This window comes from Cherax quadricarinatus, chromosome 89 (assembly GCF_038502225.1).
Source record: "Cherax quadricarinatus isolate ZL_2023a chromosome 89, ASM3850222v1, whole genome shotgun sequence".
In the NCBI taxonomy this organism is placed as follows: Eukaryota; Metazoa; Arthropoda; class Malacostraca; order Decapoda; family Parastacidae; genus Cherax; species Cherax quadricarinatus.
In genome coordinates this window covers 3165977-3192876 of record NC_091380.1, presented here as the reverse complement: position 1 = coordinate 3192876, position 26900 = coordinate 3165977, and the positions used below count along the sequence as shown (strand labels likewise).

Genomic DNA, 26900 nt, shown 5'->3' with positions numbered 1-26900 from the left:
ACAAGACAGGTGTAGACACAAGACAGGTGTAGACACAAGACAGGTGTAGACACAAGACAGGTGTAGACACAAGACAGGTGTAGACACAATACGGAAGAATGCAATGTTTGCTTTAGTGTGTTGTCATAACTGACTCCTCCAGTTATCACCTTTCCTCTTCCTCTTCTTCCTCTTCTTCCTCTTCTTGTTCTTGTTTTTCAAATTTCCTTCTATATATATATATATATATATATATATATATATATATATATATATATATATATATATATATATATATATATATATATGATAGCTCTAGATCATTTAGTATTGCAATCAACACATCATTAGGGGTTTGCAGTGTTGCAGAAATTCGTAATAGCTCTTGGCCCCTCCTCTTCAGTCTTACTAATTGGTGGCCCTGAAGGCTTTATCATGCCTACACTTGAAGCCTTGCATATGATTTCAAGGTGTCACACTTGTTAGCACTGTGTTGCAGGTATTGCAAAGTGTTACATATCAACACTATGCTCTGTGTTGCAGGGAAGAGTGACGTAGAGACTGGTGTTCCTCTGGGCTACGACAACCCTCACTTCCAGCATGATGAAGGTAAGTTGTAGTGCAGCTCCTAAACCCGTACGGCTCCTTCACCTACTGCAACGTACACTTATTCTTAATATTAGTATTCCTATTATTATTATTATTATTTTAGTCATCGTTATATTTACTATTATTAATTTATCATTATTATTTTTACTATTGTTATTATTATTATTATTTAATAAATACACCTACAGCAGCAACAACAGTAATCAGCTGACCGGTGTAAATAACAATCAGCTGACATGTTAACAACAGTCAGCTGACAGACGTAAACAAAAATCTGATTCCTGTGTATCGTTTCCGGGGGTGACTGCCCCCCCCTTCCCCCTGCGGCCTGGTCCTGGACCAGGCCGCGTGGTTGAGGGACTGATCTACGTAGCTGTTGGTGCTGGTCGAGTGTACTTACCCTACGTTGGTGCCAACAGTCTGATTGATCACGTGGCTTAAGATCTCTCCACTGCTCCTTCTTCCCCTTCTCTCCCTCCCCTTCCCCTTCCCTCCCCTTCCCCTTCCCCTTCCCTCCCCTCTCCCTCCCCCTCCCCCTCCCCTCCCCTCCCCTCTTCCGTGTGACGGAACTACCTCTCTCTCTGGAACACGTCCAGTCCCCACTACCTGTGGTGGAGGAAGTACCTACTAGTTATGGAGGCAGTACCTACTGCACGTAGTGGGGGCAGTACCTACCACTTGTAGTAGGGGCAGTACCTACTGCATTTAGTGGGGGCAGTACTTACTGCATGTAGTGGGGGCAGTACCTACCACTTGTAGTCGGGGTAGTACCTGCCACTTGTAGTAGGGGCAGTACCTACTGCATGTAGTGGGGGCAGTACCTACCACTTGTAGTAGGGGCAGTACCTGATGCATGTAGTGGGGGCAGTACCTACCACTTGTAGTCGGGGCAGTACCTACCACTTGTAGTAGGGGCAGTACCTACTGCATGTAGTGGGGGCAGTACCTACCGCTTGTAGTCGGGGTAGTACCTGCCACTTGTAGTAGGGGCAGTACCTACTGCATGTAGTGGGGGCAGTACCTACCACTTGTAGTAGGGGCAGTACCTACCACTTGTAGTAGGGGCAGTACCTGATGCATGTAGTGGGGGCAGTACCTACCACTTGTAGTAGGGGCAGTACCTGATGCATGTAGTGGGGGCAGTACCTACCACTTGTAGTAGGGGCAGTACCTACCACTTGTAGTAGGGGCAGTACCTACTGCATGTAGTGGGGGCAGTACCTACCACTTGTAGTAGGGGCAATACCTACTGCATGTAGTGGGGCAGTACCTACCACTTGTAGTAGGGGCAGTACCTACTGCATGTAGTGGGGCAGTACCTACCACTTGTAGTAGGGGCAGTACCTACTGCATGTAGTAGGGGCAGTACCTACCACTTGTAGTCGGGGCAGTACCTACCACTTGTAGTAGGGGCAGTACCTACTGCATGTAGTGGGGGCAGTACCTACCACTTGTAGTAGGGGCAGTACCTACTGCATGTAGTGGGGCAGTACCTACCACTTGTAATAGGGACAGTACCTACTGCATGTAGTGGGGGCAGTACCTACCACTTGTAGTAGGGGCAGTACCTACTGCATGTAGTGGGGGCAGTACCTACCACTTGTAGTAGGGGCAGTACCTACCACTTGTAGTAGGGGCAGTACCTACTGCATGTAGTGGGGGCAGTACCTACCACTTGTAGTAGGGGCAGTACCTGATGCATGTAGTGGGGGCAGTACCTACCACTTGTAGTCGGGGCAGTACCTACCACTTGTAGTAGGGGCAGTACCTACTGCATGTAGTGGGGGCAGTACCTACCGCTTGTAGTCGGGGTAGTACCTGCCACTTGTAGTAGGGGCAGTACCTACTGCATGTAGTGGGGGCAGTACCTACCACTTGTAGTAGGGGCAGTACCTACCACTTGTAGTAGGGGCAGTACCTGATGCATGTAGTGGGGGCAGTACCTACCACTTGTAGTAGGGGCAGTACCTGATGCATGTAGTGGGGGCAGTACCTACCACTTGTAGTAGGGGCAGTACCTACCACTTGTAGTAGGGGCAGTACCTACTGCATGTAGTGGGGGCAGTACCTACCACTTGTAGTAGGGGCAGTACCTACTGCATGTAGTGGGGCAGTATCTACCACTTGTAGTAGGGGCAGTACCTACTGCATGTAGTGGGGCAGTACCTATCACTTGTAGTAGGGGCAGTACCTACTGCATGTAGTAGGGGCAGTACCTACCACTTGTAGTCGGGGCAGTACCTACCACTTGTAGTAGGGGCAGTACCTACTGCATGTAGTGGGGGCAGTACCTACCACTTGTAGTAGGGGCAGTACCTACTGCATGTAGTGGGGCAGTACCTACCACTTGTAATAGGGACAGTACCTACTGCATGTAGTGGGGGCAGTACCTACCACTTGTAGTAGGGGCAGTACCTACTGCATGTAGTGGGGGCAGTACCTACCACTTGTAGTAGGGGCAGTACCTACCACTTGTAGTAGGGGCAGTACCTACTGCATGTAGTGGGGGCAGTACCTACCACTTGTAGTAGGGGCAGTACCTACTGCATGTAGTGGGGTCAGTACCTACTACTTGTTGTGGAGGCAGTTACTAATGCATGTAGTGAAGGCAGTACTTACTGCATGTAGTGGGGGCAGTACTTACCACTTGTAGTAGAGGCAGTACCTACTGCATGTAATGGGGGCAGTACCTACTGCTTGTAGTGGAGGCAGTACCTAATGCATGTAGTGGAGGCAGTACTTACTGCATGTAGTGGGGGCAGTACCTTCCACTTGTAGTAGGGGCAGTACCTACTGCTTGTTGTTGAGGCAATACCTAATGCATGTAGTGGAGACAGTATCTACTGCTTGTAGCGGAGGCAGTACCTGGTGCTTGTAGTGGAGGCAGTACCTACTGCTTGTAGTGCAGGCAGTACCTAATGCATGTAGTGGAGGCAGTACCTAATGCATGTAGTGGAGGCAGTACCTAATGCATGTAGTGGAGGCAGTACCTATTTCTTGTAATGGAGGAAGTACCTTTTGCTTGTGGGGGGAGTACCTACTGCTTGTGGAGGCAGTACCTACTTGTTATATAGGCAGTACCTATCACTTGAAGTGGGGCAGTACCTACCGCTTGTAGAGGCAGTACCTACTGCTTGTGGAAGGCCTGGGTCAGATGACTAAAAGCTCCAGCTGTGGGTCATCATATGACTCGCGTCAGGAAACACTTGTCCTGTTTCCTGACCAATCTTACCTAGCATCTTGGGACAAATCCTAATTTTCCCGAAATGCTCTGCATAACCAGGGGCTTTCTATACAGTATGTCATTGATGTCAGCTATGGTATTTATAAGTTGTATCATGTGCTTGTAGAAATAAAGATTATTATTCACTGTGCCTCTACCATACCTGTTGGTAGTAATAATTTAGAGTTATAATAATGAAGATTCTTACCAGGTACACAGCACTAATAAAGTAATACTAAGACCACAGACGATGACTGGTAATGGTAGCATTATTACGTAGCCTCTTATATGCTCTGGAAACCCAAGCGTCAGGCTTGGAAGCCAGGGTAAGCCAGTTCTTGTAGTAGCAAGCCATTGGGCTGTCTATTGTACCATGGTGGTTGGTTGGTTAATGGGGTTTAAATCTTACACCTCTCAGTGTATATACACTGGGAGATATACACCTCTCAGTGTATATATACCTCTCAGTGTATATACACTGGGAGATATACACCTCTCAGTGTATATACACTGGGAGATATACACCTCTCAGTGTATATACACCTCTCAGTGTATATACACTGGGAGATATACACCTCTCAGTGTATATACACTGGGAGATATACACCTCTCAGTGTATATACACTGGGAGATATACACCTCTCAGTGTATATACACTGGGAGATATACACCTCTCAGTGTATATACACTGGGAGATATACACCTCTTGTGTGAACACCAGGCTCTATACTACGTAAAACTGTGTTGTGTGAACACCAGGCTCTGTACTACGTAAAACTGTGTTGTGTGAACACCAGGCTCTGTACTACGTAAAACTGTGTTGTGTGAACACCAGGCTCTGTACTACGTAAAACTGTGTTGTGTGAACAAGTGTTCGCAATAAAGCTAACAGAATCCTTGGCTTCATATCAAGAAGCATAAATAATAGGAGTCCTCAGGTTGTTCTTCGACTCTATATATCCTTGGTTAGGCCTCATTTAGATTATGCTGCACAGTTTTGGTCACCGTATTACAGAATGGATATAAATGCTCTGGAAAACGTACAAGGAGGATGACAAAGTTGATCCCATGTATCAGAAATCTTCCCTATGAGGATAGACTGAGGACCTGAATCTGCACTCTCTAGAAAGGCGTAGAATTAGGGGGGATATGATCGAGGTGTATAAATGGACGACAGGAATAAATAAAGGGAATATAAATAGCATGCTAAAAATATCTAGCCTAGACAGGACTCGTAGCAATGGTTTTAAGTTGGAAAAATTCAGATTCAGGAAGGATATAGGAAAGTACTGGTTTGGTAATAGAGTTGTGGATGAGTGGAACAAACTCCCGAGTACAGTTATAGAGGCTAAAACGTTGTGTAGTTTTAAAAATAGGTTGGATAAATACATGAGTGGGTGCGAGTTGGACCTGACTAGCTTGTGCTACTAGGTCAGTTGCTGTGCTTCCTTAAGTGAATGTGACCTGACCTAACTAGGTTGAGGCATTGGCTTAAACTGGTAGGAGACTTGGACTTGCCTTGCATGGGCCAGTAGGCCTGCTACAGTGTTCCTAGTTGGCCCTGCCTAGCATGGCTCAATAGGCCTGCTGCAGTACTCCTTGTTGAACCTGCCTAGCATGGGCCAGTAGGCCTGCTGCAGTGCTCCTTGTTGGACTTGCCTAGCATGGACCAGTAGTGGAAAAAGACACTTATGTACAGTTCAGGACATTTATTAAAGGAAACATTTCGCCACGAGTGGCTTCTTCAGTCCTAATACAGAGAAAACTAAGAAAACACACAAATATATAGTGGTGGGAGTCAGGTGAGGTGAAGCGTGGGTAGAGGTGGTAGTAGTAGTAGTAGTAGTAGTAGTAGTAGTAGTAGTAGTAATGGAACTAAGGAGGTGAGGCTAGAGAGGGACCTGCTGGCATCAAGTAATACCAGCAGGTCCCTCTCTAGCCTCACCTCCTTAGTTCCATTACTACTACTACTACTACTACTACTACTACTACTACTACTACTACTACTACTACTACTACTACTACCACCTCTACCCACGCTTCACCTGACTCCCACCACTATATATTTGTGTGTTTTCTTAGTTTTCTCTGTATTAGGACTGAAGAAGCCACTCGTGGCGAAACGTTTCCTTTAATAAATGTCCTGAACTGTACATAAGTGTCTTTTTCCACATCTTGTCGGTATCACCATACCATTTCCTCATGGACCAGTAGGCCTGCTGCAGTGCTCCTTCTTTAACCTGCCTAGCATGGACCAGTAGACCTGCCGCAGTGCTCCTTCTTGTTGGACAGGACAATAACCATGCCACATATAAACTAAATAATGTAGATCTTAATATTACGGATTGCGAAAAAGATTTAGGAGTTCTGGTTAGCAGTAATCTGAAACCAAGACAACAGTGCATAAGTGTTTGCAATAAAGCTAATAGAATCCTTGGCTTCATATTAAGAAGCATAAATAATAGGAGTCCTCAGGTTGTTCTTCAACTCTATACATCCTTGGTTAGGCCTCATTTAGATTATGCTGCACAGTTTTGGTCACCGTATTACAGAATGGATATAAATTCTCTGGAAAATGTACAAAGGAGGATGACAAAGTTGATCCCATGTATCAGAAACCTTCCCTATGAGGTTGTGTACGAATGGTATATAATACCGACAAGATGAGAGTAAGACACATGTGCAACATCTGGGTATCTTTATTGTAGACGTTTCGCCATCCAGTGGCTTTATCAATACAAATTCTAGGACATAACTTGAAGACAGTAGAACTATGTACAGAAGATGAGGTAATCAGTCCCTCAACCTAGGAGTAGGTGCGAACAGCACCGTAGTCGCGGAGATTCTGAAGCAGAAGAAAGGAGCCTGGCGCTTATATAGTAACGTCAGGTGTAGCAGACGAGGGCATAGTCACTGGTAGGCGGGATTCCCCAGTGGAAGTAGGTCCTTCCCAAAGAGATGGGTTAGTGGTAGTAGTAGTTGTCGTAGTCGTGAAGGTTATGTACATGTCCTCAGAATTAAGATTCCATGATGTTGCAGTGTCTGACAAGTTGTGTACGAATGGTATATAATACCGACAAGATGAGAGTAAGACACGTGCAACATCTGGGTATCTTTATTGTAGACGTTTCGCCATCCAGTGGCTTTATCAATACAAATTCTAGGACATAACTTGAAGACAGTAGAACTATGTACAGAAGATGAGGTAATCAGTCCCTCAACCTAGGAGTAGGTGCGAACAGCACCATAGTCGTGGAGATTCTGAAGCAGAAGAAACTGCACTCTCTAGAAAGACGTAGAATTAGGGGGGATATGATTGAGGTGTATAAATGGAAGACAGGAATAAATAAAGGGGATGTAAATAGTGTGCTGAAAATATCTAGCCTAGACAGGACTCGCAGCAATGGTTTTAAGTTGGAAAAATTCAGATTCAGGAAGGATATAGGAAAGTACTGGTTTGGTAATAGAGTTGTGGATGAGTGGAACAAACTCCCAAGTACCGTTATAGAGGCCAGAACGTTGTGTAGCTTTAAAAATAGGTTAGATAAATACATGAGTGGATGTGGGTGGGTGTGAGTTAGACCTGATAGCTTGTGCTACCAGGTCGGTTGCCGTGTTCCTCCCTTAAATCAATGTGACCTGACCTGACTAGGTTGGGTGCATTGGCTTAAGCCGGTAGGAGACTTGGACCTGCCTCGCATGGGCCATTAGGCCTTCTGCAGTGTTCCATCGTTCTTATGTTCTTGGACCTGCCTAGCATGGACCAGTAGGCCTGCTGCAGTGCTCCTTCTTTAACCTGCCTAGCATGGACCAGTAGGCCTGCCGCAGTGCTCCTTCTTGGACCTGCCTAGCATGGACCAGTAGGCCTGCCGCAGTGCTCCTTCTTGGACCTGCCTAGCATGGACCAGTAGACCTGCCGCAGTGCTCCTTCTTGGACCTGCCTAGCATGGACCAGTAGGCCTGCCGCAGTGCTCCTTCTTGGACCTGCCTAGCATGGACCAGTAGGCCTGCCGCAGTGCTCCTTCTTGGACCTGCCTAGCATGGACTAGTAGGCCTGCCGCAGTGCTCCTTCTTGGACCTGCCTAGCATGGACCAGTAGGCCTGCCGCAGTGCTCCTTCTTGGACCTGCCTAGCATGGACCAGTAGGCCTGCCGCAGTGCTCCTTCTTGGACCTGCCTAGCATGGACCAGTAGGCCTGCCGCAGTGCTCCTTCTTGGACCTACCTAGCATGGACCAGTATGCCTGCTGCAATGCTCCTTGTTGGACCTGCCTAGCATGGACCAGTAGGCCTGCCGCAGTGCTCCTTCTTGGACCTGCCTAGCATGGACCAGTAGGCCTGCCGCAGTGCTCCTTCTTGGACCTACCTAGCATGGACCAGTAGGCCTGCCGCAGTGCTCCTTCTTGGACCTACCTAGCATGGACCAGTAGGCCTGCTGCAATGCTCCTTGTTGGACCTGCCTAGCATGGGCCAGTAGACCTGCTGCAGTGCTCCTTAGACTTGGAAATATAAACACATATGCAGCATAATGTGATCCTTTATTGACAACGTTTCCCAAAACGTTGGGCGAAACGTCGTCAATAAAGGATCACATACTGCATATGTGTTTATATTTCCATTGTGTCGGTATTTTATACCATTTATTTCCATCGCTCCTTAGACTTCAAGTGAGTCGTCTGCGTAGGGGAAGATTGTGAGTGGAGTAGTGATAGAGAGGTAGGGGAAATGGGGAGGGGAAGATGGATCATGGGAGGGGAGGGTTAGGAGGGGTAAGCCAGTTTGTCATATTTACGCAGGTAACGAGGGGAACTAAGAACTTGGACTAGTCTACCAGTATTACGAATACGAGATCTTTTTTAAAAAGGTTTAGGATTACCCCGGGTTACGTTTTTTTCTCAAGGAGAAAAAGGGGGGATGGGTCTCCTTTTATCGTAATACAGTTATTGAAACAAATTCCTTGATGTTTCGTTTATTAGTCTTAATCAAAAGGGGTAAATCAAGACATAAGAACATAAGAACATAAGAAAGGAGGAACACTGCAGCAGGCCTGTTGGCCCATACTAGGCAAAGCCTAGTATGTTAATTTCAATTAACATACTTATCTTCATTCAGAATATACAATAAAAGGTATATTCAAATTCTTATGATTTGGGCCCATTAAATACTAAGCAATTTCAATGCTTAAATATACCAAGTTGATAATCTTTGTACATACTATTTAAATTACTATATATACTTCCTTACAGCTTAGATAGAGGTACCACTTTTCCAATAACCAAGAAAACACCAATTTCCCAAGCTCGTTCCTGCATTAGGGAGATGTATGCAAACACTGTATCATAATGTTGGAATAGATGAGTTGGTCGGTTTCCCAATTCATAGGGTAGACGAGGAAGAGCCAAAGCTAAGTAGGACTGTCCTCGGAGCTTGTCCGAGGGAGACTGCCGGGAACAAGCCTCGTGAATGGCAGGTAAACAGTAGGCGCCAAATCATGACGTCAATGTTGTTAATGTTGCAGTTTAACAACTGTAGTGTAAAGCACCCTTCTGGCAAGACAGTGATGGAGTGAATAATGGTGAAAGTTTTTCTTTTTCGGGCCACCCTGCCTTGGTGGGAATCGGCCAGTGTGATAATAAAAAAAAAAAATAAACAACCCAACTCTTGGACAAAGTCGAGCTTGTTATACTTAACCGTACATATATACACAAATGATGAAGGATGACTGATAATACTATGACGATCCAGCGGCTTCGGTTTAGCTATTACCGAAGCAGCTAGCGAGGTAGTATTATCTGGATGATAAAAGCAAAGAAATATTACGATACATCGTAACAACCAGCTGGTAGATTATTCTACCAGCTGGTAGACTAGTTCATCTAGTAGATCAGTCCAGCTGGTAGATTAGTCCAGCTGATAGACCAGTCCAGGTGGTTGACCAGTCCAGCTGGTAGACCAGTCCAACTGGTAGACCAGTCCAACTGGTAGACCAGTCCAGCTGGTAGACCAGTCCAGCTGGTAGACCAGTCCAACCGGCCTTACGAACGCATCGCGTTACGTTAAATCCGCCATACGAAGCATTTGAAGGCAAAAATTTTGCCTCGCCTTACGTGATTCGTCCGGGACGCGTTCCACATGTGGCCTCAGCGCCAGTGTTTACAAGCCAGCCAGTGCAGTCGCATCTACGCATACATTAGGTACATTTCACATTATCCCAGTGTTTTTGGTGCTTGTAACTGCAAAATAAGTCACCATGGAACCCAGAAAGCTTCTAGTCCCATTCCTGTGGTAAAAAGGGAGAGAATTAGTATGGAATTGAAAAAAGAGATTAAGGAAATGTGTGCAAAGTGGGGTGAACTGCAAACCTTTATGGATTAAAATCACCCTGACACAGCTACTGCAAGCCGTGTTGGCAACCTGTACAATGACAATGTTATGGCATATTTTAGGAAAGTCTTAAAGGAACGGGAGGTACAGAGCTCTATGGACAGACATGTTGTGCGACAGAGGTCCAGTGACTCTCAAGCTGGTCCTAGTGGCATTAAAAGAAGAAGGGAAGTAACCCTGGAAAAGGACTTGCTACCTCAAGTCCTAATGGAAGGGGATTTCCCTTCTAAACAATAACTTCCACACTCTCCCCTCCTCCCATCCCATCAATCATCACCAGATCTTCAATAAAGGTAAGTGTCACGTATTCTCTTCTTAGTAGAGTAGTAATTGTGCATGTCTTCTTCAGTTTGTGTGTGTTAAAATTAATATTTCATGTGGTAAATTTTTTTTCTTACTTTTGGGTGTCTTGCACGGATTAATTTGATTTCCCTTATTTCTTATGGGGAAAATTAATTCGGCTAACGATAATTTTGGCTTACGATGAGCTCTCAGGAACGGATTAATATCGTAAGGCGGTGGTCCACTGTACTAACGAAAAAAGTGTAACCTGAGCATGTCTTAGGAAAGTGACGTTATTAATGTCTTGAGATTTTATTATTGTCTTGAGACATTATTAGTGTCTTAAGACGTTATTAGTGAATCTATGTCAGTCTATGGATAAAATAAAGAGGCACTTTTGTTGAAAATGGTATACACTATCGACAAGTTGAAGATTAAGACACATGTGCAACAGTTGGGTAACTTTATTTTTGAAACATTTGTCCTACGCAGCAGACTTCTTATGTCAAATACAGACACAGCAGGTGTAGTGAAATAAAGATGTAATTAGTAGATTAACCTTGGAGAAAAAGTATTTGAGGTGGTCAGTCCCTCAGCCTGGAGAAGAGTTCAACTCCATAGTCTGGAACATGGTGGTCAGTACCTCAGCCTGGAGAAGAGTTCAACTCCATAGTCTGGAACAAGGTGGTCAGTACCTCAGCCTGGAGAAGAGTTCAACTCCATAGTCTGGAACAAGGTGGTCAGTACCTCAGCCTGGAGAAGAGTTCAACTCCATAGTCTGGAACAAGGTGGTCAGTACCTCAGCCTGGAGAAGAGTTCAGCACCATGGTCTGGAACAAGGTGGTCAGTCCCTCAGCCTGGAGAAGAGTTCACCACCATGGTCTGGAACAAGGTGGTCAGTCCCTCAGCCTGGAGAAGAGTTCAACTCCATAGTCTGGAACAAGGTGGTCAGTACCTCAGCCTGGAGAAGAGTTCAGCACCATGGTCTGGAACAAGGTGGTCAGTCCCTCAGCCTGGAGAAGAGTTCAGCACCATGGTCTGGAACAAGGTGGTCAGTCCCTCAGCCTGGAGAAGAGTTCACCACCATGGTCTGGAACAAGGTGATCAGTCCCTCAGCCTGGAGAAGAGTTCAGCACCATGGTCTGGAACAAGGTGGTCAGTCCCTCAGCCTGGAGAAGAGTTCAACTCCATAGTCTGGAACAAGGTGGTCAGTACCTCAGCCTGGAGAAGAGTTCAGCTCCATGGTCTGGAACAAGGTGGTCAGTACCTCAGCCTGGAGAAGAGTTCAACTCCATAGTCTGGAACAAGGTGGTCAGTACCTCAGCCTGGAGAAGAGTTCAGCTCCATGGTCTGGAACAAGGTGGTCAGTACCTCAGCCTGGAGAAGAGTTCAACTCCATAGTCTGGAACAAGGTGGTCAGTACCTCAGCCTGGAGAAGAGTTCAGCACCATGGTCTGGAACAAGGTGGTCAGTCCCTCAGCCTGGAGAAGAGTTCAGCACCATGGTCTGGAACAAGGTGGTCAGTCCCTCAGCCTGGAGAAGAGTTCAACTCCATAGTCTGGAACAAGGTGGTCAGTACCTCAGCCTGGAGAAGAGTTCAACTCCATAGTCTGGAACAAGGTGGTCAGTCCCTCAGCCTGGAGAAGAGTTCAACTCCATAGTCTGGAACAAGGTGGTCAGTCCCTCAGCCTGGAGAAGAGTTCAACTCCATAGTCTGGAACAAGGTGGTCAGTACCTCAGCCTGGAGAAGAGTTCAACTCCATAGTCTGGAACAAGGTGGTCAGTCCCTCAGCCTGGAGAAGAGTTAAACTCCATAGTCTGGAACAAGGTGGTCAGTACCTCAGCCTGGAGAAGAGTTCAACTCCATAGTCTGGAACAAGGTGGTCAGTACCTCAGCCTGGAGAAGAGTTCAACTCCATAGTCTGGAACAAGGTGGTCAGTACCTCAGCCTGGAGAAGAGTTCAACTCCATAGTCTGGAACAAGGTGGTCAGTACCTCAGCCTGGAGAAGAGTTCAGCACCATGGTCTGGAACAAGGTGGTCAGTCCCTCAGCCTGGAGAAGAGTTAAACTCCATAGTCTGGAACAAGGTGGTCAGTACCTCAGCCTGGAGAAGAGTTCAACTCCATAGTCTGGAACAAGGTGGTCAGTACCTCAGCCTGGAGAAGAGTTCAACTCCATAGTCTGGAACAAGGTGGTCAGTACCTCAGCCTGGAGAAGACTTCAATTCCATAGTCTGGAACAAGGTGGTCAGTACCTCAGCCTGGAGAAGAGTTCAGCACCATGGTCTGGAACAAGGTGGTCAGTCCCTCAGCCTGGAGAAGAGTTCAACTCCATAGTCTGGAACAAGGTGGTCAGTACCTCAGCCTGGAGAAGAGTTCAACTCCATAGTCTGGAACATGGTGGTCAGTACCTCAGCCTGGAGAAGAGTTCAACTCCATAGTCTGTAACAAGGTGGTCAGTCCCTCAGCCTGGAGAAGAGTTCAACTCCATAGTCTGGAACATGGTGGTCAGTACCTCAGCCTGGAGAAGAGTTCAACTCCATAGTCTGGAACAAGGTGGTCAGTACCTCAGCCTGAAGAAGAGTTCAGCACAATGGTCTGGAACAAGGTGGTCAGTACCTCAGCCTGAAGAAGAGTTCAACTCCATAGTCTGGAACAAGGTGGTCAGTACCTCAGCCTGGAGAAGAGTTCAACTCCATAGTCTGGAACAAGGTGGTCAGTACCTCAGCCTGGAGAAGAGTTCAACTCCATAGTCTGGAACAAGGTGGTCAGTACCTCAGCCTGGAGAAGAGCTCAGCTCCATGGTCTGGAACAAGGTGGTCAGTCCCTCAGCCTGGAGAAGAGTTCAGCTCCATGGTCTGGAACAAGGTGGTCAGTCCCTCAGCCTGGAGAAGAGTTCAGCTCCATGGTCTGGAACAAGGTGGTCAGTCCCTCAGCCTGGAGAAGAGTTCAGCTCCATAGTTTGGAACAAGGTGGTCAGTCCCTCAGCCTGGAGAAAAGTTAAGCTCCATAGTCTGGAACAAAGTGGTCAGTCCCTCATCCTGGAGAAGAGTTCAGCACCATGGTCTGGAACAAGGTGGTCAGTCCCTCAGCCTGGAGAAGAGTTCAGCACCATGGTCTGGAACAAGGTGGTCAGTCCCTCAGCCCGGAGAAGAGTTCAGCTCCATAGTCTGGAACAAGGTTGTCAGTCCCTCAGCCTGGAGAAGAGTTCAGCTCCATAGTTTGGAACAAGGTGGTCAGTCCCTCAGCCTGGAGAAGAGTTCAGCTCCATAGTCTGGAACAAAGTGGTCAGTCCCTCAGCCTGGAGAAGAGTTCAGCTCCATGGTCTGGAACAAGGTGGTCAGTCCCTCAGCCTGGAGAAGAGTTCAGCACCATGGTCTGGTACAATGTGTTTAGTCCCTCAGCCTGGAGAAGAGTTCAGCACCATGGTCTTCAACAAGGTGGTCAGTCCCTCAGCCTGGAGAAGAGTTCAGCTCCATGGTCTGGAACAAGGTGGTCAGTCCCTCAACCTGGAGAGGAGTTCAGCTCCATGGTCTGGAACAAGGTGGTCAGTCTCTCAGCCTGGAGAAGAGTTCAGCACTATGGTCTGGAATAAGGTGGTCAGTCCCTCAGCCTGGAGTAGAGTTCAGCTCCGTGGTCTGGAACAAGGTGGTCAGTCCCTCAGCCTGGAGAAGAGTTCAGCTCCATGTTCTGGAACAAGGTGGTCAGTCCCTCAGCCTGGAGAAGAGTTCAGCTCCATGGTCTGGAACAAGGTGGTCAGTTCCTCAGCCTGGAGAAGAGTTCAGCTCCATGGTCTGGAACAAGGTGGTCAGTTCCTCAGCCTGGAGAAGAGTTCAGCTCCATGGTCTGGAACAAGGTGGTCAGTTCCTCAGCCTGGAGAAGAGTTCAGCTCCATGGTCTGGAACAAGGTGGTCAGTCCCTCAGCCTGGAGAAGAGTTCACCACCATGGTCTGGAACAAGGTGGTCAGTCCCTCAGCCTGGAGAAGAGTTCAGCACCATGGTCTGGAACAAGGTGGTCAGTCCCTCAGCCTGGAGAAGAGTTCACCACCATGGTCTGGAACAAGGTGGTCAGTCCCTCAGCCTGGAGAAGAGTTCACCACCATGGTCTGGAACAAGGTGATCAGTCCCTCAGCCTGGAGAAGAGTTCACCACCATGGTCTGGAACAAGGTGGTCAGTCCCTCAGCCTGGAGAAGAGTTCACCACCATGGTCTGGAACAAGGTGGTCAGTCCCTCAGCCTGGAGAAGAGTTCACCACCATGGTCTGGAACAAGGTGGTCAGTCCCTCAGCCTGGAGAAGAGTTCACCACCATGGTCTGGAACAAGGTGATCAGTCCCTCAGCCTGGAGAAGAGTTCACCACCATGGTCTGGAACAAGGTGGTCAGTCCCTCAGCCTGGAGAAGAGTTCACCACCATGGTCTGGAACAAGGTGGTCAGTCCCTCAGCCTGGAGAAGAGTTCACCACCATGGTCTGGAACAAGGTGGTCAGTCCCTCAGCCTGGAGAAGAGTTCACCACCATGGTCTGGAACAAGGTGGTCAGTCCCTCAGCCTGGAGAAGAGTTCACCACCATGGTCTGGAACAAGGTGGTCAGTCCCTCAGCCTGGAGAAGAGTTCACCACCAAGGTCTGGAACAATATGAAGGTGAAGCATGAGAACAGAGTCTTAAATACTGTCGAGGGTGAGATGGAAGATCTCCAAGATGTTGTTGGGGTTCTTCCCCTTGTGGGTCCTTACCTCTTGTGCTCCTCTATCTTCTTAGTCTCTCCCCGACTTCTACTTTACCTTTTCCAGTCCTCTACTATCGCTACTTCCTTTACTATTGCCTCTATTCACCCTTTACTCTCCGCTTTTTTCTCTCTTGTGCTACTGAACTACTCTCCCTGCTTACTACTACCACTATTTCTGCTACTACTTTCGCGACCTACCCTACGACTACTTTCTCTTCTTCCTCTCGTGGTCCTGTCCCTGCTGGCTCCCTCACTCTATTGTCTCAGTGGGACCGAAATGTCGTCGTGCGAGTTATTTGTGTATTGTATCCACTGCTATTCACTTTATCCACTTCTGTCCTCTTCTGGCCACTGCTATCCACTCTTTATCCACTTCCACTGCTATCCACTCTTTATCCACTTCCACTCTTTATCCACTTCCACTGCTATCCACTCTTTATCCACTTCCACTGCTATCCACTTCCATCCACTGCTATCCACTGCCATCCACTGCTATCCACTGCCATCCACTGCTATCCACTCTTGATCCACTTCCATTGCTACACACTATCCACTTCCACTGCTATCCACTGCCATCCACTGCTATCCACTTCAACTGCTATTCACTTTATTCATTGTTATCCACTGCCATCCACTTCTGTTCACTGCTAGCCTCTTTATCCCCTCCTATCCACTGCCATCCACTGCTGTTCACTGCTAGCCACTTTATCCCCCCCTATCCACTGCTGTCCACTGCTATCCATTGAAAATCTACTATTTTTACTAACAGTCCTGACACAATTGGAGTCGCTAGAGCGGGTAACCCCCAGGACACCTTCAAAGGTCTGCCGGCAGTAGCTGGAGGATGGGGAGAGAGCCTTCTGCTTTACTATCCTTGCCTCCTGCAGCACTTAGTACACGATAGTCCTTAATCCTCGGCAGATAGTCTAGACCTGGACTTAGAAGTTCTAAGCAAGAAGTTAATAAAACTTAATGAATTTATGACCGAAACATCGTCTTCTTTCTTCGTCTTCGTCTTCTTCTTCTTCTTCTCCTTCTTCTTCTTCTTCTTCTTCTTCTTATTATTATTATTATTATTATTGTTATTATTATTATTATTATTATTATTATTATTATTATTATTATTATTGTTATTATTATTATTATTATTATTATTATTATTATTACTTTCCACTGCCATGTCAAATCAATTTTTTCCTCCGTCTTCGATACCCGTATTTTTTGAGCGTCACCGTAAACACACAACTCTCGCCTCCTCCACCAATCAAAACCCGGCTTCATCCCGTCGCCGCGCGTTGATTGGCTCTCTCCCTGCCTGACACCAGCCAGTGGCGAGCTCCCGACATCGCATCGGCAAGTGTTCCAGTTGGCGGTTTTGAGAACCAATCAGCAGGGAGGGTGGGGTAAAAGGTGAGTTGTGATTGGTAGGTGGGTGGTGTGGGCGGGTTGGGCGGCGGGCGGCGGTGAGCGGGTGCTGTGAATGAGTCTCAGGTGGGTAGCTTGGGGCTACCAGCGACCTTGATGCCCAGACGTGGGGCACTGAAGGGATGGATGAGGATAGCAGGGCAGGAAGGACGAGGATAGCAGCGACCAGGATAGCAGAGCAGGAAGGATGAGGATAGCAGAGCAGGAAGGATGGGGATAGCAGCGACCAGGATAGCAGAGCAGGAAGGATGAGGATAGCAGAGCAGGAAGGATGGGGATAGCAGCGACCAGGATAGCAGAGCAGGAAGGACGAGGATAGCAGCGACCAGGATAGCAGAGCAGGAAAGATGAGGATAGCAGTAACCAGGATAGCAGAGCAGGAAGGATGAGGATAGCAGCGACCAGGATAGCAGAGCAGGAAGGATGAGGATAGCAGCGACCAGGATAGCAGAGCAGGAAGGACGAGGATAGCAGCGACCAGGATAGCAGAGCAGGAAAGATGAGGATAGCAGCGACCAGGATAGCAGAGCAGGAAGGACGAGGATAGCAGCGACCAGGATAGCAGAGCAGGAAAGATGAGGATAGCAGCGACCAGGATAGCAGGGCAGGAAGGATGAGGATAGCAGCGACCAGGATAGCAGAGCAGGAAGGATGAGGATAGGGTCAGGATAGCAGGGCAGGAAGGATGAGGATAGCAGCGACCAGGATAGCAGAGCAGGAAAGATGAGGATAGCAGGGTCAGGATAGCAGGGCAGGAAGGATGAGGATAGCAGCAACCAGGATAGCAGAGCAGGAAGGATGAGGATAGCGACCAGGATAGCAGAGCAGGAAGGATGAGGATAGCGACCAGGATAGCAGAGCAGGAAGGATAGCAGGGTCAGGATAGCAGGGCAGGAAGGATGAGGATAGCAGCGAGCAGTCTAGCAGAGAAGGAAGGATGAGGATAGCAGGGTCAGGATAGCAGGGCAGGAAGGATGAGGATAGCAGCGAGCAGTCTAGCAGAGCAGGAAGGATGAGGATAGCAGGGTCAGGATAGCAGGGCAGGAAGGATGAGGATAGCAGCGAGCAGTCTAGCAGAGCAGGAAGGATGAGGATAGCAGGGTCAGGATAGCAGAGCAGAAAGGATGAGGATAGCAGCGAGCAGTCTAGCAGAGCAGGAAGGATGAGGATAGCAGGGTCAGGATAGCAGGGTAGGAAGGATGAGGATAGCAGCGAGCAGTCTAGCAGAGCAGGAAGGATGAGGATAGCAGGGTCAGGATAGCAGGGGAGGAAGGATGAGGATAGCAGCGAGCAGTCTAGCAGATCAGGAAGGATGAGGATAGCAGGGTAGGAAGGACGAGGATAACAGCAACCAGGATAGCAGAGCAGGAAAGATGAGGATAACAACAACCAGGATAGCAGGGCAGGAAGGACGAGGATAGCAGCGAGCAGTCTAGCAGAGCAGGAAGGATGAGAATAGCAGGGCAGGATGAGGATAGCAGGGCAGGAAGGACGAGGATAGCAGGGACGAGGATAGCAGGGACCAAGATAGAGATATCAGTCGTTCCCAGTAGTTCAGATACTTGACTAAAGTTTTAAAGGCAGTGAAGTTCTCTGAATATTTTCCAGTTCTGAGATTTCTGACGCGTTGAAGTCAGTCCTTAGGCTTAGAGAGAATAAACTAGGCGACATGAAGAGTATCATTGACTCTTCGTGTCTTGTTTTGAAGGTTCTAGTTATCCAACCATTCATTTCCTTAGCTCTGCATGTCTTGAAAGTTCTAGTTATCCAGCCAATCGTTTTCCTAGCTCTGCATGCCTTGAAAGTTCTAGTTATCCACCCAGTCATTTCCCTAGCTCTGCGTGTCTTGTTTTGAAGGTTCTAGTTATCCAGCCAATCATTTTCCTTCCTATTAAAAACCTAACGTTGTAGTGAGTTTGAGATCCTCAGACATTATCACCCCCAGGTCTTTTGCACTGACCTTGTAGAGCAGCTGATGTAGCAGGAAGATGTTGCATGTGTAGAGCTTTATCAAGTTATGTTTCACTGTGTAGAGCTTTATCAAGTTATGTTTCACTGAGTAGAGCTTTATCAAGTTATGTTTCACTGTGTAGAGCTTTATCAAGTCACGTTTCACTGTGTAGAGCTTTATCAAGTCACGTTTCACTGTGTAGAGCTTTATCAAGTCACGTTTCACTGTGTAGAGCTTTATCAAGTTATGTTTCACTGTGTAGAGCTTTATCAAGTCACGTTTCACTGTGTAGAGCTTTATCAAGTCACGTTTCACTGTGTAGAGCTTTATCAAGTCACGTTTCACTGTGTAGAGCTTTATCAAGTTATGTTTCACTGTGTAGAGCTTTATCAAGTTATGTTTCACTGTGTAGAGCTTTATCAAGTCACGTTTCACTGTGTAGAGCTTTATCAAGTTATGTTTCACTGTGTAGAGCTTTATCAAGTTATGTTTCACTGTGTAGAGCTTTATCAAGTTATGTTTCACTGTGTAGAGCTTTATCAAGTTATGTTTCACTGTGTAGAGCTTTATCAAGTTATGTTTCACTGTGTAGAGCTTTATCAAGTCATGTTTCACTGTGTAGAGCTTTATCAAGTTATGTTTCACTGTGTAGAGCTTTATCAAGTCACGTTTCACTGTGTAGAGCTTTATCAAGTTATGTTTCACTGTGTAGAGCTTTATCAAGTTATGTTTCACTGTGTAGAGCTTTATCAAGTTATGTTTCACTGTGTAGAGCTTTATCAAGTTATGTTTCACTGTGTAGAGCTTTATCAAGTTATGTTTCACTGTGTAGAGCTTTATCAAGTCATGTTTCACTGTGTAGAGCTTTATCAAGTTATGTTTCACTGTGTAGAGCTTTATCAAGTCACGTTTCACTGTGTAGAGCTTTATCAAGTTATGTTTCACTGTGTAGAGCTTTATCAAGTTATGTTTCACTGTGTAGAGCTTTATCAAGTTATGTTTCACTGTGTAGAGCTTTATCAAGTCATGTTTCACTGTGTAGAGCTTTATCAAGTTATGTTTCACTGTGTAGAGCTTTATCAAGTTATGTTTCACTGTGTAGAGCTTTATCAAGTTATGTTTCACTGTGTAGAGCTTTATCAAGTTATGTTTCACTGTGTAGAGCTTTATCAAGTTATGTTTCACTGTGTAGAGCTTTATCAAGTCACGTTTCACTGTGTAGAGCTTTATCAAGTTATGTTTCACTGTGTAGAGCTTTATCAAGTTATGTTTCACTGTGTAGAGCTTTATCAAGTTATGTTTCACTGTGTAGAGCTTTATCAAGTTATGTTTCACTGTGTAGAGCTTTATCAAGTTATGTTTCACTGTGTAGAGCTTTATCAAGTCACGTTTCACTGTGTAGAGCTTTATCAAGTTATGTTTCACTGTGTAGAGCTTTATCAAGTTATGTTTCACTGTGTAGAGCTTTATCAAGTTATGTTTCACTGTGTAGAGCTTTATCAAGTCATGTTTCACTGTGTAGAGCTTTATCAAGTTATGTTTCACTGTGTAGAGCTTTATCAAGTTATGTTTCACTGTGTAGAGCTTTATCAAGTTATGTTTCACTGTGTAGAGCTTTATCAAGTTATGTTTCACTGTGTAGAGCTTTATCAAGTTATGTTTCACTGTGTAGAGCTTTATCAAGTCACGTTTCACTGTGTAGAGCTTTATCAAGTTATGTTTCACTGTGTAGAGCTTTATCAAGTTATGTTTCACTGTGTAGAGCTTTATCAAGTTATGTTTCACTGTGTAGAGCTTTATCAAGTTATGTTTCACTGTGTAGAGCTTTATCAAGTTATGTTTCACTGTGTAGAGCTTTATCAAGTTATGTTTCACTGTGTAGAGCTTTATCAAGTTATGTTTCACTGTGTAGAGCTTTATCAAGTTATGTTTCACTGTGTAGAGCTTTATCAAGTTATGTTTCACTGTGTAGAGCTTTATCAAGTTATGTTTCACTGTGTAGAGCTTTATCAAGTCATGTTTCACTGTGTAGAGCTTTATCAAGTCACGTTTCACTGTGTAGAGCTTTATCAAGTCACGTTTCACTGTGTAGAGCTTTATCAAGTTATGTTTCACTGTGTAGAGCTTTATCAAGTTATGTTTCACTGTGTAGAGCTTTATCAAGTTATGTTTCACTGTGTAGAGCTTTATCAAGTTATGTTTCACTGTGTAGAGCTTTATCAAGTCATGTTTCACTGTGTAGAGCTTTATCAAGTCACGTTTCACTGTGTAGAGCTTTATCAAGTCACGTTTCACTGTGTAGAGCTTTATAATCACCTCACAAGGTCTCTGCAGAGCGAAACACATCTTGATAAAGCTCTACACAGAGCGAAACGTTCCCTCTAGTAGAGGCTTGTTCTGCTCTATATCTCTTACATAAGGTACTTCTTAAGTCAAGTATACAAGGTATACCAGTACATGTACAAGGTATACCAGTACATGTACAAGGTAAACCAGTACATGTACAAGTTATACCAGTACATGTATAAGGTATACCAGTACATGTACAAGGTATACCAGTACATGTACAAGGTATTCCAGTACATGTACAAGGTATACCAGTACATGTACAAGGTATACCAGTACATGTACAAGGTATACCAGTACATGTACAAGGTATACAAGTACATGTACAAGGTATATAAGTACATGTACAAGGTATACCAGTACATGTACAAGGTATTCCAGTACATGTACAAGGTATACCAGTACATGTACAAGGTATACCAGTACATATACAAGGTATACCAGTACATGTACAAGGTATACCAGTACATGTACAAGGTATACCAGTACATGTACAAGGTATACCAGTACATGTACAAGGTATACCAGTACATGTACAAGGTATTCCAGTACATGTACAAGGTATACCAGTACATGTACAAGGTATTCCAGTACATGTACAAGGTATACCAGTACATGTACAAGGTATACCAGTACATGTACAAGGTATACCAGTACATGTACAAGGTATACCAGTACATGTACAAGGTATACCAGTACATGTACAAGGTATACCAGTACATGTACAAGGTATTCCAGTACATGTACAAGGTATACCAGTACATGTACAAGGTATTCCAGTACATGTACAAGGTATACCAGTACATGTACAAGGTATACCAGTACATGTACAAGGTATACCAGTACATGTACAAGGTATACCAGTACATGTACAAGGTATTCCAGTACATGTACAAGGTATACCAGTACATGTACAAGGTATACCAGTACATGTACAAGGTATACCAGTACATGTACAAGGTATTCCAGTACATGTACAAGGTATACCAGTACATGTACAAGGTATTCCAGTACATGTACAAGGTATTCCAGTACATGTACAAGGTATATCAGTACATGTACAAGGTATACAAGTACATGTACAAGGTACACCAGTGCATGTACAAAGTATACCAGTACATGTACAAGGTATACCAGTACATGTACAATGTATACCAGTACATGTACAAGGTATACCAGTACATGTACAAGGTATACCAGTACATGTACAAGGTATACCAGTACATGTATAAGGTATACCAGTACATGTACAAGGTATACCAGTACATGTACAAGGTATACCAGTACATGTACAAGGTATACAAGTACATGTACAAGGTATACAAGTGCATGTACAAGGTATACCAGTACATGTACGAGGTATACAAGTACATGTACAAGGTATACAATTACATGTACAAGGTATACAAGTACATGTACAAGGTATACAATTACATGTACAAGGTATACAAGTACATGTACAAGGTATACAAGTACATGTACAAGGTATACCAGTACATGTACAAGGTATACAAGTACATGTACAAGGTATACCAGTACATGTACATTGTATACAAGTACATGTACAAGGTATACCAGTACATGTACAAGGTATACAAGTACATGCACAAGGTATACCAGTACATGTACAAGGTATACCAGTACATGTACAAGGTATACAGACCATAGCTGACATCAGTGACATACTACTATATAGAAAGTCCCTTGTTATGTTGAGCATTTCCAGCAAATTAGGTCAGTTTTGTCCCAGGATGTGACCCTCACCAGTCCACTAACACCCAGGATGTGACCCACACCAGTCCACTAACACCCAGGATGTGACCCACACCAGTCCACTAACACCCAGGATGTGACCCACACCAGTCCACTAACACCCAGGATGTGACCCACACCAGTCCACTAACACCCAGGATGTGACCCACACCAGTCCACTAACACCCAGGATGTGACCCTCACCAGTCCACTAACACCCAGGATGTGACCCACACCAGTCCACTAACACCCAGGATGTGACCCACACCAGTCCACTAACACCCAGGATGTGACCCACACCAGTCCACTAACACCCAGGATGTGACCCACACCAGTCCACTAACACCCAGGATGCGACCCACACCAGTCCACTAACACCCAGGATGCGACCCACACCAGTCCACTAACACCCAGGATGTGACCCACACCAGTCCACTAACACCCAGGATGTGACCCACATCAGTCCACTAACACCCAGGATGTGACCCACACCAGTCCACTAACACCCAGGATGTGACCCACACCAGTCCACTAACACCCAGGATGTGACCCACACCAGTCCACTAACACCCAGGATGCTACCCACACCAGTCCACTAACACCCAGGATGTGACCCACACCAGTCCACTAACACCCAGGATGTGACCCACACCAGTCCACTAACACCCAGGATGTGACCCACACCAGTCCACTAACACCCAGGATGCGACCCACACCAGTCCACTAACACCCAGGATGTGACCCACACCAGTCCACTAACACCCAGGATGTGACCCACACCAGTCCACTAACACCCAGGATGTGACCCACACCAGTCCACTAACACCCAGGATGTGACCCACACCAGTCCACTAACACCCAGGATGTAACCCACACCAGTCTACTAACACCCAGGATTTGACCCACACCAGTCCACTAACACCCAGGATGTGACCCACACCAGTCCACTAACACCCAGGATGTGACCCACACCAGTCCACTAACACCCAGGATGTGACCCACACCAGTCCACTAACACCCAGGATGCGACCCACACCAGTCCACTAACACCCAGGATGTGACCCACACCAGTCCACTAACACCCAGGATGTGACCCACACCAGTCCACTAACACCCAGGATGTGACCCACACCAGTCCACTAACACCCAGGATGTGACCCACACCAGTCCACTAACACCCAGGATGTGACCCACACCAGTCCACTGACACCCAGGATGTGACCCACACCAGTCCACTAACACCCAAGATGTGACCCACACCAGTCCACTAACACCCAGGATGTGACACACACCAGTCCACTAACACCCAGGATGTGACCCACACCAGTCCACTAACACCCAGGATGTGACCCACACCAGTCCACGAACACCCAGGATGTGACCCACACCAGTCCACTAACACCCAGGATGCGACCCACACCAGTCCACTAACACCCAGGATGCGACCCACACCAGTCCACTAACACCCAGGATGTGACCCACACCAGTCCACTAACACCCAGGATGTGACCCACATCAGTCCACTAACACCCAGGATGTGACCCACATCAGTCCACTAACACCCAGGATGTGACCCACACCAGTCCACTAACACCCAGGATGTGACCCACACCAGTCCACTAACACCCAGGATGTGACCCACACCAGTCCACTAACACCCAGGATGCAACCCACACCAGTCCACTAACACCCAGGATGTGACCCACACCAGTCCACTAACACCCAGGATGTGACCCACACCAGTCCACTAACACCCAGGATGTGACCCACACCAGTCCACTAACACCCAGGATGTGACCCACACCAGTCCACTAACACCCAGGATGTGACCCACACCAGTCCACTAACATCCAGGATGCGACAAGCACCAATTCACTAACACCCAGGATTTGACCCACACCAGTCTACTAACACCCAGGATGTGACCCACACCAGTCCACTAACACCCAGGTACTCATTTTACTGATGGGTGAACATAGACAACCGGTGTAAGGAAACACGCCCATTGTTTCTACCGTCGCCGGGAATCGAACCCGGACACCTCAGCGTGTGAAGCGAGAGTTTTCGAAAGTCTTGTAATGGCTATTCCAAGGACCTATCCTCTGGGCAGTGTACTAAGCTCTCTCCTGCATACATATACTTTTACGACATAGGGATGGTAATGATAGGAAGGGTTGGTGGGTGGGATAGGAAGAGATAGTTTCAGGTCATAGGGATAGTTGGTAGGCGGGATAGACAACGTACACAGCAGACTTTTTCAGTCAAATACAGAGGGAGCAGTAGCAATGAAATAAAGATGATGTAATCAGTCCATCAACCTTGGAGAAAACGTATTTGAGGTGGTCAGTCCCTCAGCCTGGAGAAGAGTTCACCACCATGGTCTGGAACAAGGTGGTCAGTCCCTCAGCCTGGAAGAGTTCATCACCATGGTCTGGAACAAGGTGGTCAGTCCCTCAGCCTGGAGAAGAGTTCAGCACCATGGTCTGGAACAAGGTGGTCAGTCCCTCAGCCTGGAGAAGAGTTCAGCACCATGGTCTGGAACAAGGTGGTCAGTCCCTCAGCCTGGAGAAGAGTTCAGCACCATGGTCTGGAACAAGGTGGTCAGTCCCTCAGCCTGGAGAAGAGTTCATCACCATGGTCTGGAACAAGGTGGTCAGTCCCTCAGCCTGGAGAAGAGTTCAGCACCATGGTCTGGAACAAGGTGGTCAGTCCCTCAGCCTGGAGGAGAGTTCAGCACCATGGTCTGGAACAAGGTGGTCAGTCCCTCAGCCTGGAGAAGAGTTCAGCACCATGGTCTGGAACAAGGTGGTCAGTCCCTCAGCCTGGAGGAGAGTTCAGCACCATGGTCTGGAACAAGGTGGTCAGTCCCTCAGCCTGGAGAAGAGTTCAGCACCATGGTCTGGAACAAGGTGGTCAGTCCCTCAGCCTGGAGAAGAGTTCAGCACCATGGTCTGGAACAAGGTGGTCAGTCCCTCAGCCTGGAGAAGAGTTCAGCACCATGGTCTGGAACAAGGTGGTCAGTCACTCAGCCTGGAGAAGAGTTCAGCTCCATAGTCTGGAACAAGGTGGTCAGTCCCTCAGCCTGGAGAAGAGTTCAGCTCCATGGTCTGGAACAAGGTGGTCAGTCACTCAGCCTGGAGAAGAGTTCAGCTCCATAGTCTGGAACAAGGTGGTCAGTCCCTCAGCCTGGAGAAGAGTTCAGCTCCATAGTTTGGAACAAGGTGGTCAGTCCCTCAGCATGGAGAAGAGTTCAGCTCCATAGTCTGGAACAAGGTGGTCAGTCCCTCAGCATGGAGAAGAGTTCAGCTCCATGGTCTGGAACAAGGTGGTCAGTCCCACAGCCTGGAGAAGAGTTCAGCTCCATAGTCTGGAACAAGGTGGTCAGTCCCTCAGCCTGGAGAAGAGTTCAGTTCCATAGTCTGGAACAAGGTGGTCAGTCCCTCAGCATGGAAAAGAGTTCAGCTCCATAGTCTGGAACAAGGTGGTCAGTCCCTCAGCATGGAGAAGAGTTCAGCTCCATGGTCTGGAACAAGGTGGTCAGTCCCTCAGCCTGGAGAAGAGTTCAGCTCCATGGTCTGGAACAAGGTGGTCAGTCCCTCAGCATGGAGAAGAGTTCAGCTCCATAGTCTGGAACAAGGTGGTCAGTCCCTCAGCATGGAGAAGAGTTCAGCTCCATAGTCTGGAACAAGGTGGTCAGTCGCTTAGCATGGAGAAGAGTTCAGCTCCATGGTCTGGAACAGGGTGGTCAGTCCCTCAGCCTGGAGAAGAGTTCAGCACCATGGTCTGGAACAAGGTGGTCAGTCCCTCGGCCTGGAGAAGAGTTCAGCACCATGGTCTGGAACAAGGTGGTCAGTCCCTCAGCATGGAGAAGAGTTCAGCTCCATGGTCTGGAACATGGTGGTCAGTCCCTCAGCCTGGAGAAGAGTTCAGCTCCATGGTCTGGAACAAGGTGGTCAGTCCCTCAGCATGGAAAAGAGTTCAGCTCCATAGTCTGGAACAAGGTGGTCAGTCGCTTAGCATGGAGAAGAGTTCAGCTCCATGGTCTGGAACAGGGTGGTCAGTCCCTCAGCCTGGAGAAGAGTTCAGCACCATGGTCTGGAACAAGGTGGTCAGTCCCTCGGCCTGGAGAAGAGTTCAGCACCATGGTCTGGAACAAGGTGGTCAGTCCCTCAGCCTGGAGAAGAGTTCAGCTCCATAGTCTGGAACAAGGTGGTCAGTCCCTC

The 26900-nt window shown here is 47.0% G+C and overlaps 1 protein-coding gene across 3 annotated transcripts in view; it reads left to right on the top strand.

The window, feature by feature from the left end:
- The window catches only part of LOC128697166 (neuroblast differentiation-associated protein AHNAK-like), a 257567-nt gene that overhangs the window by 162202 nt on the left and 68465 nt on the right, over window positions 1-26900 (top strand). For all 3 annotated transcript variants that reach the window (XM_070104071.1, XM_070104072.1, XM_070104073.1), the window contains exon 2: window positions 523-588. In XM_070104071.1, coding sequence (XP_069960172.1) covers window positions 523-588 — 66 coding nt within the window. The remainder of the gene's footprint in view (window positions 1-522; window positions 589-26900) is intronic.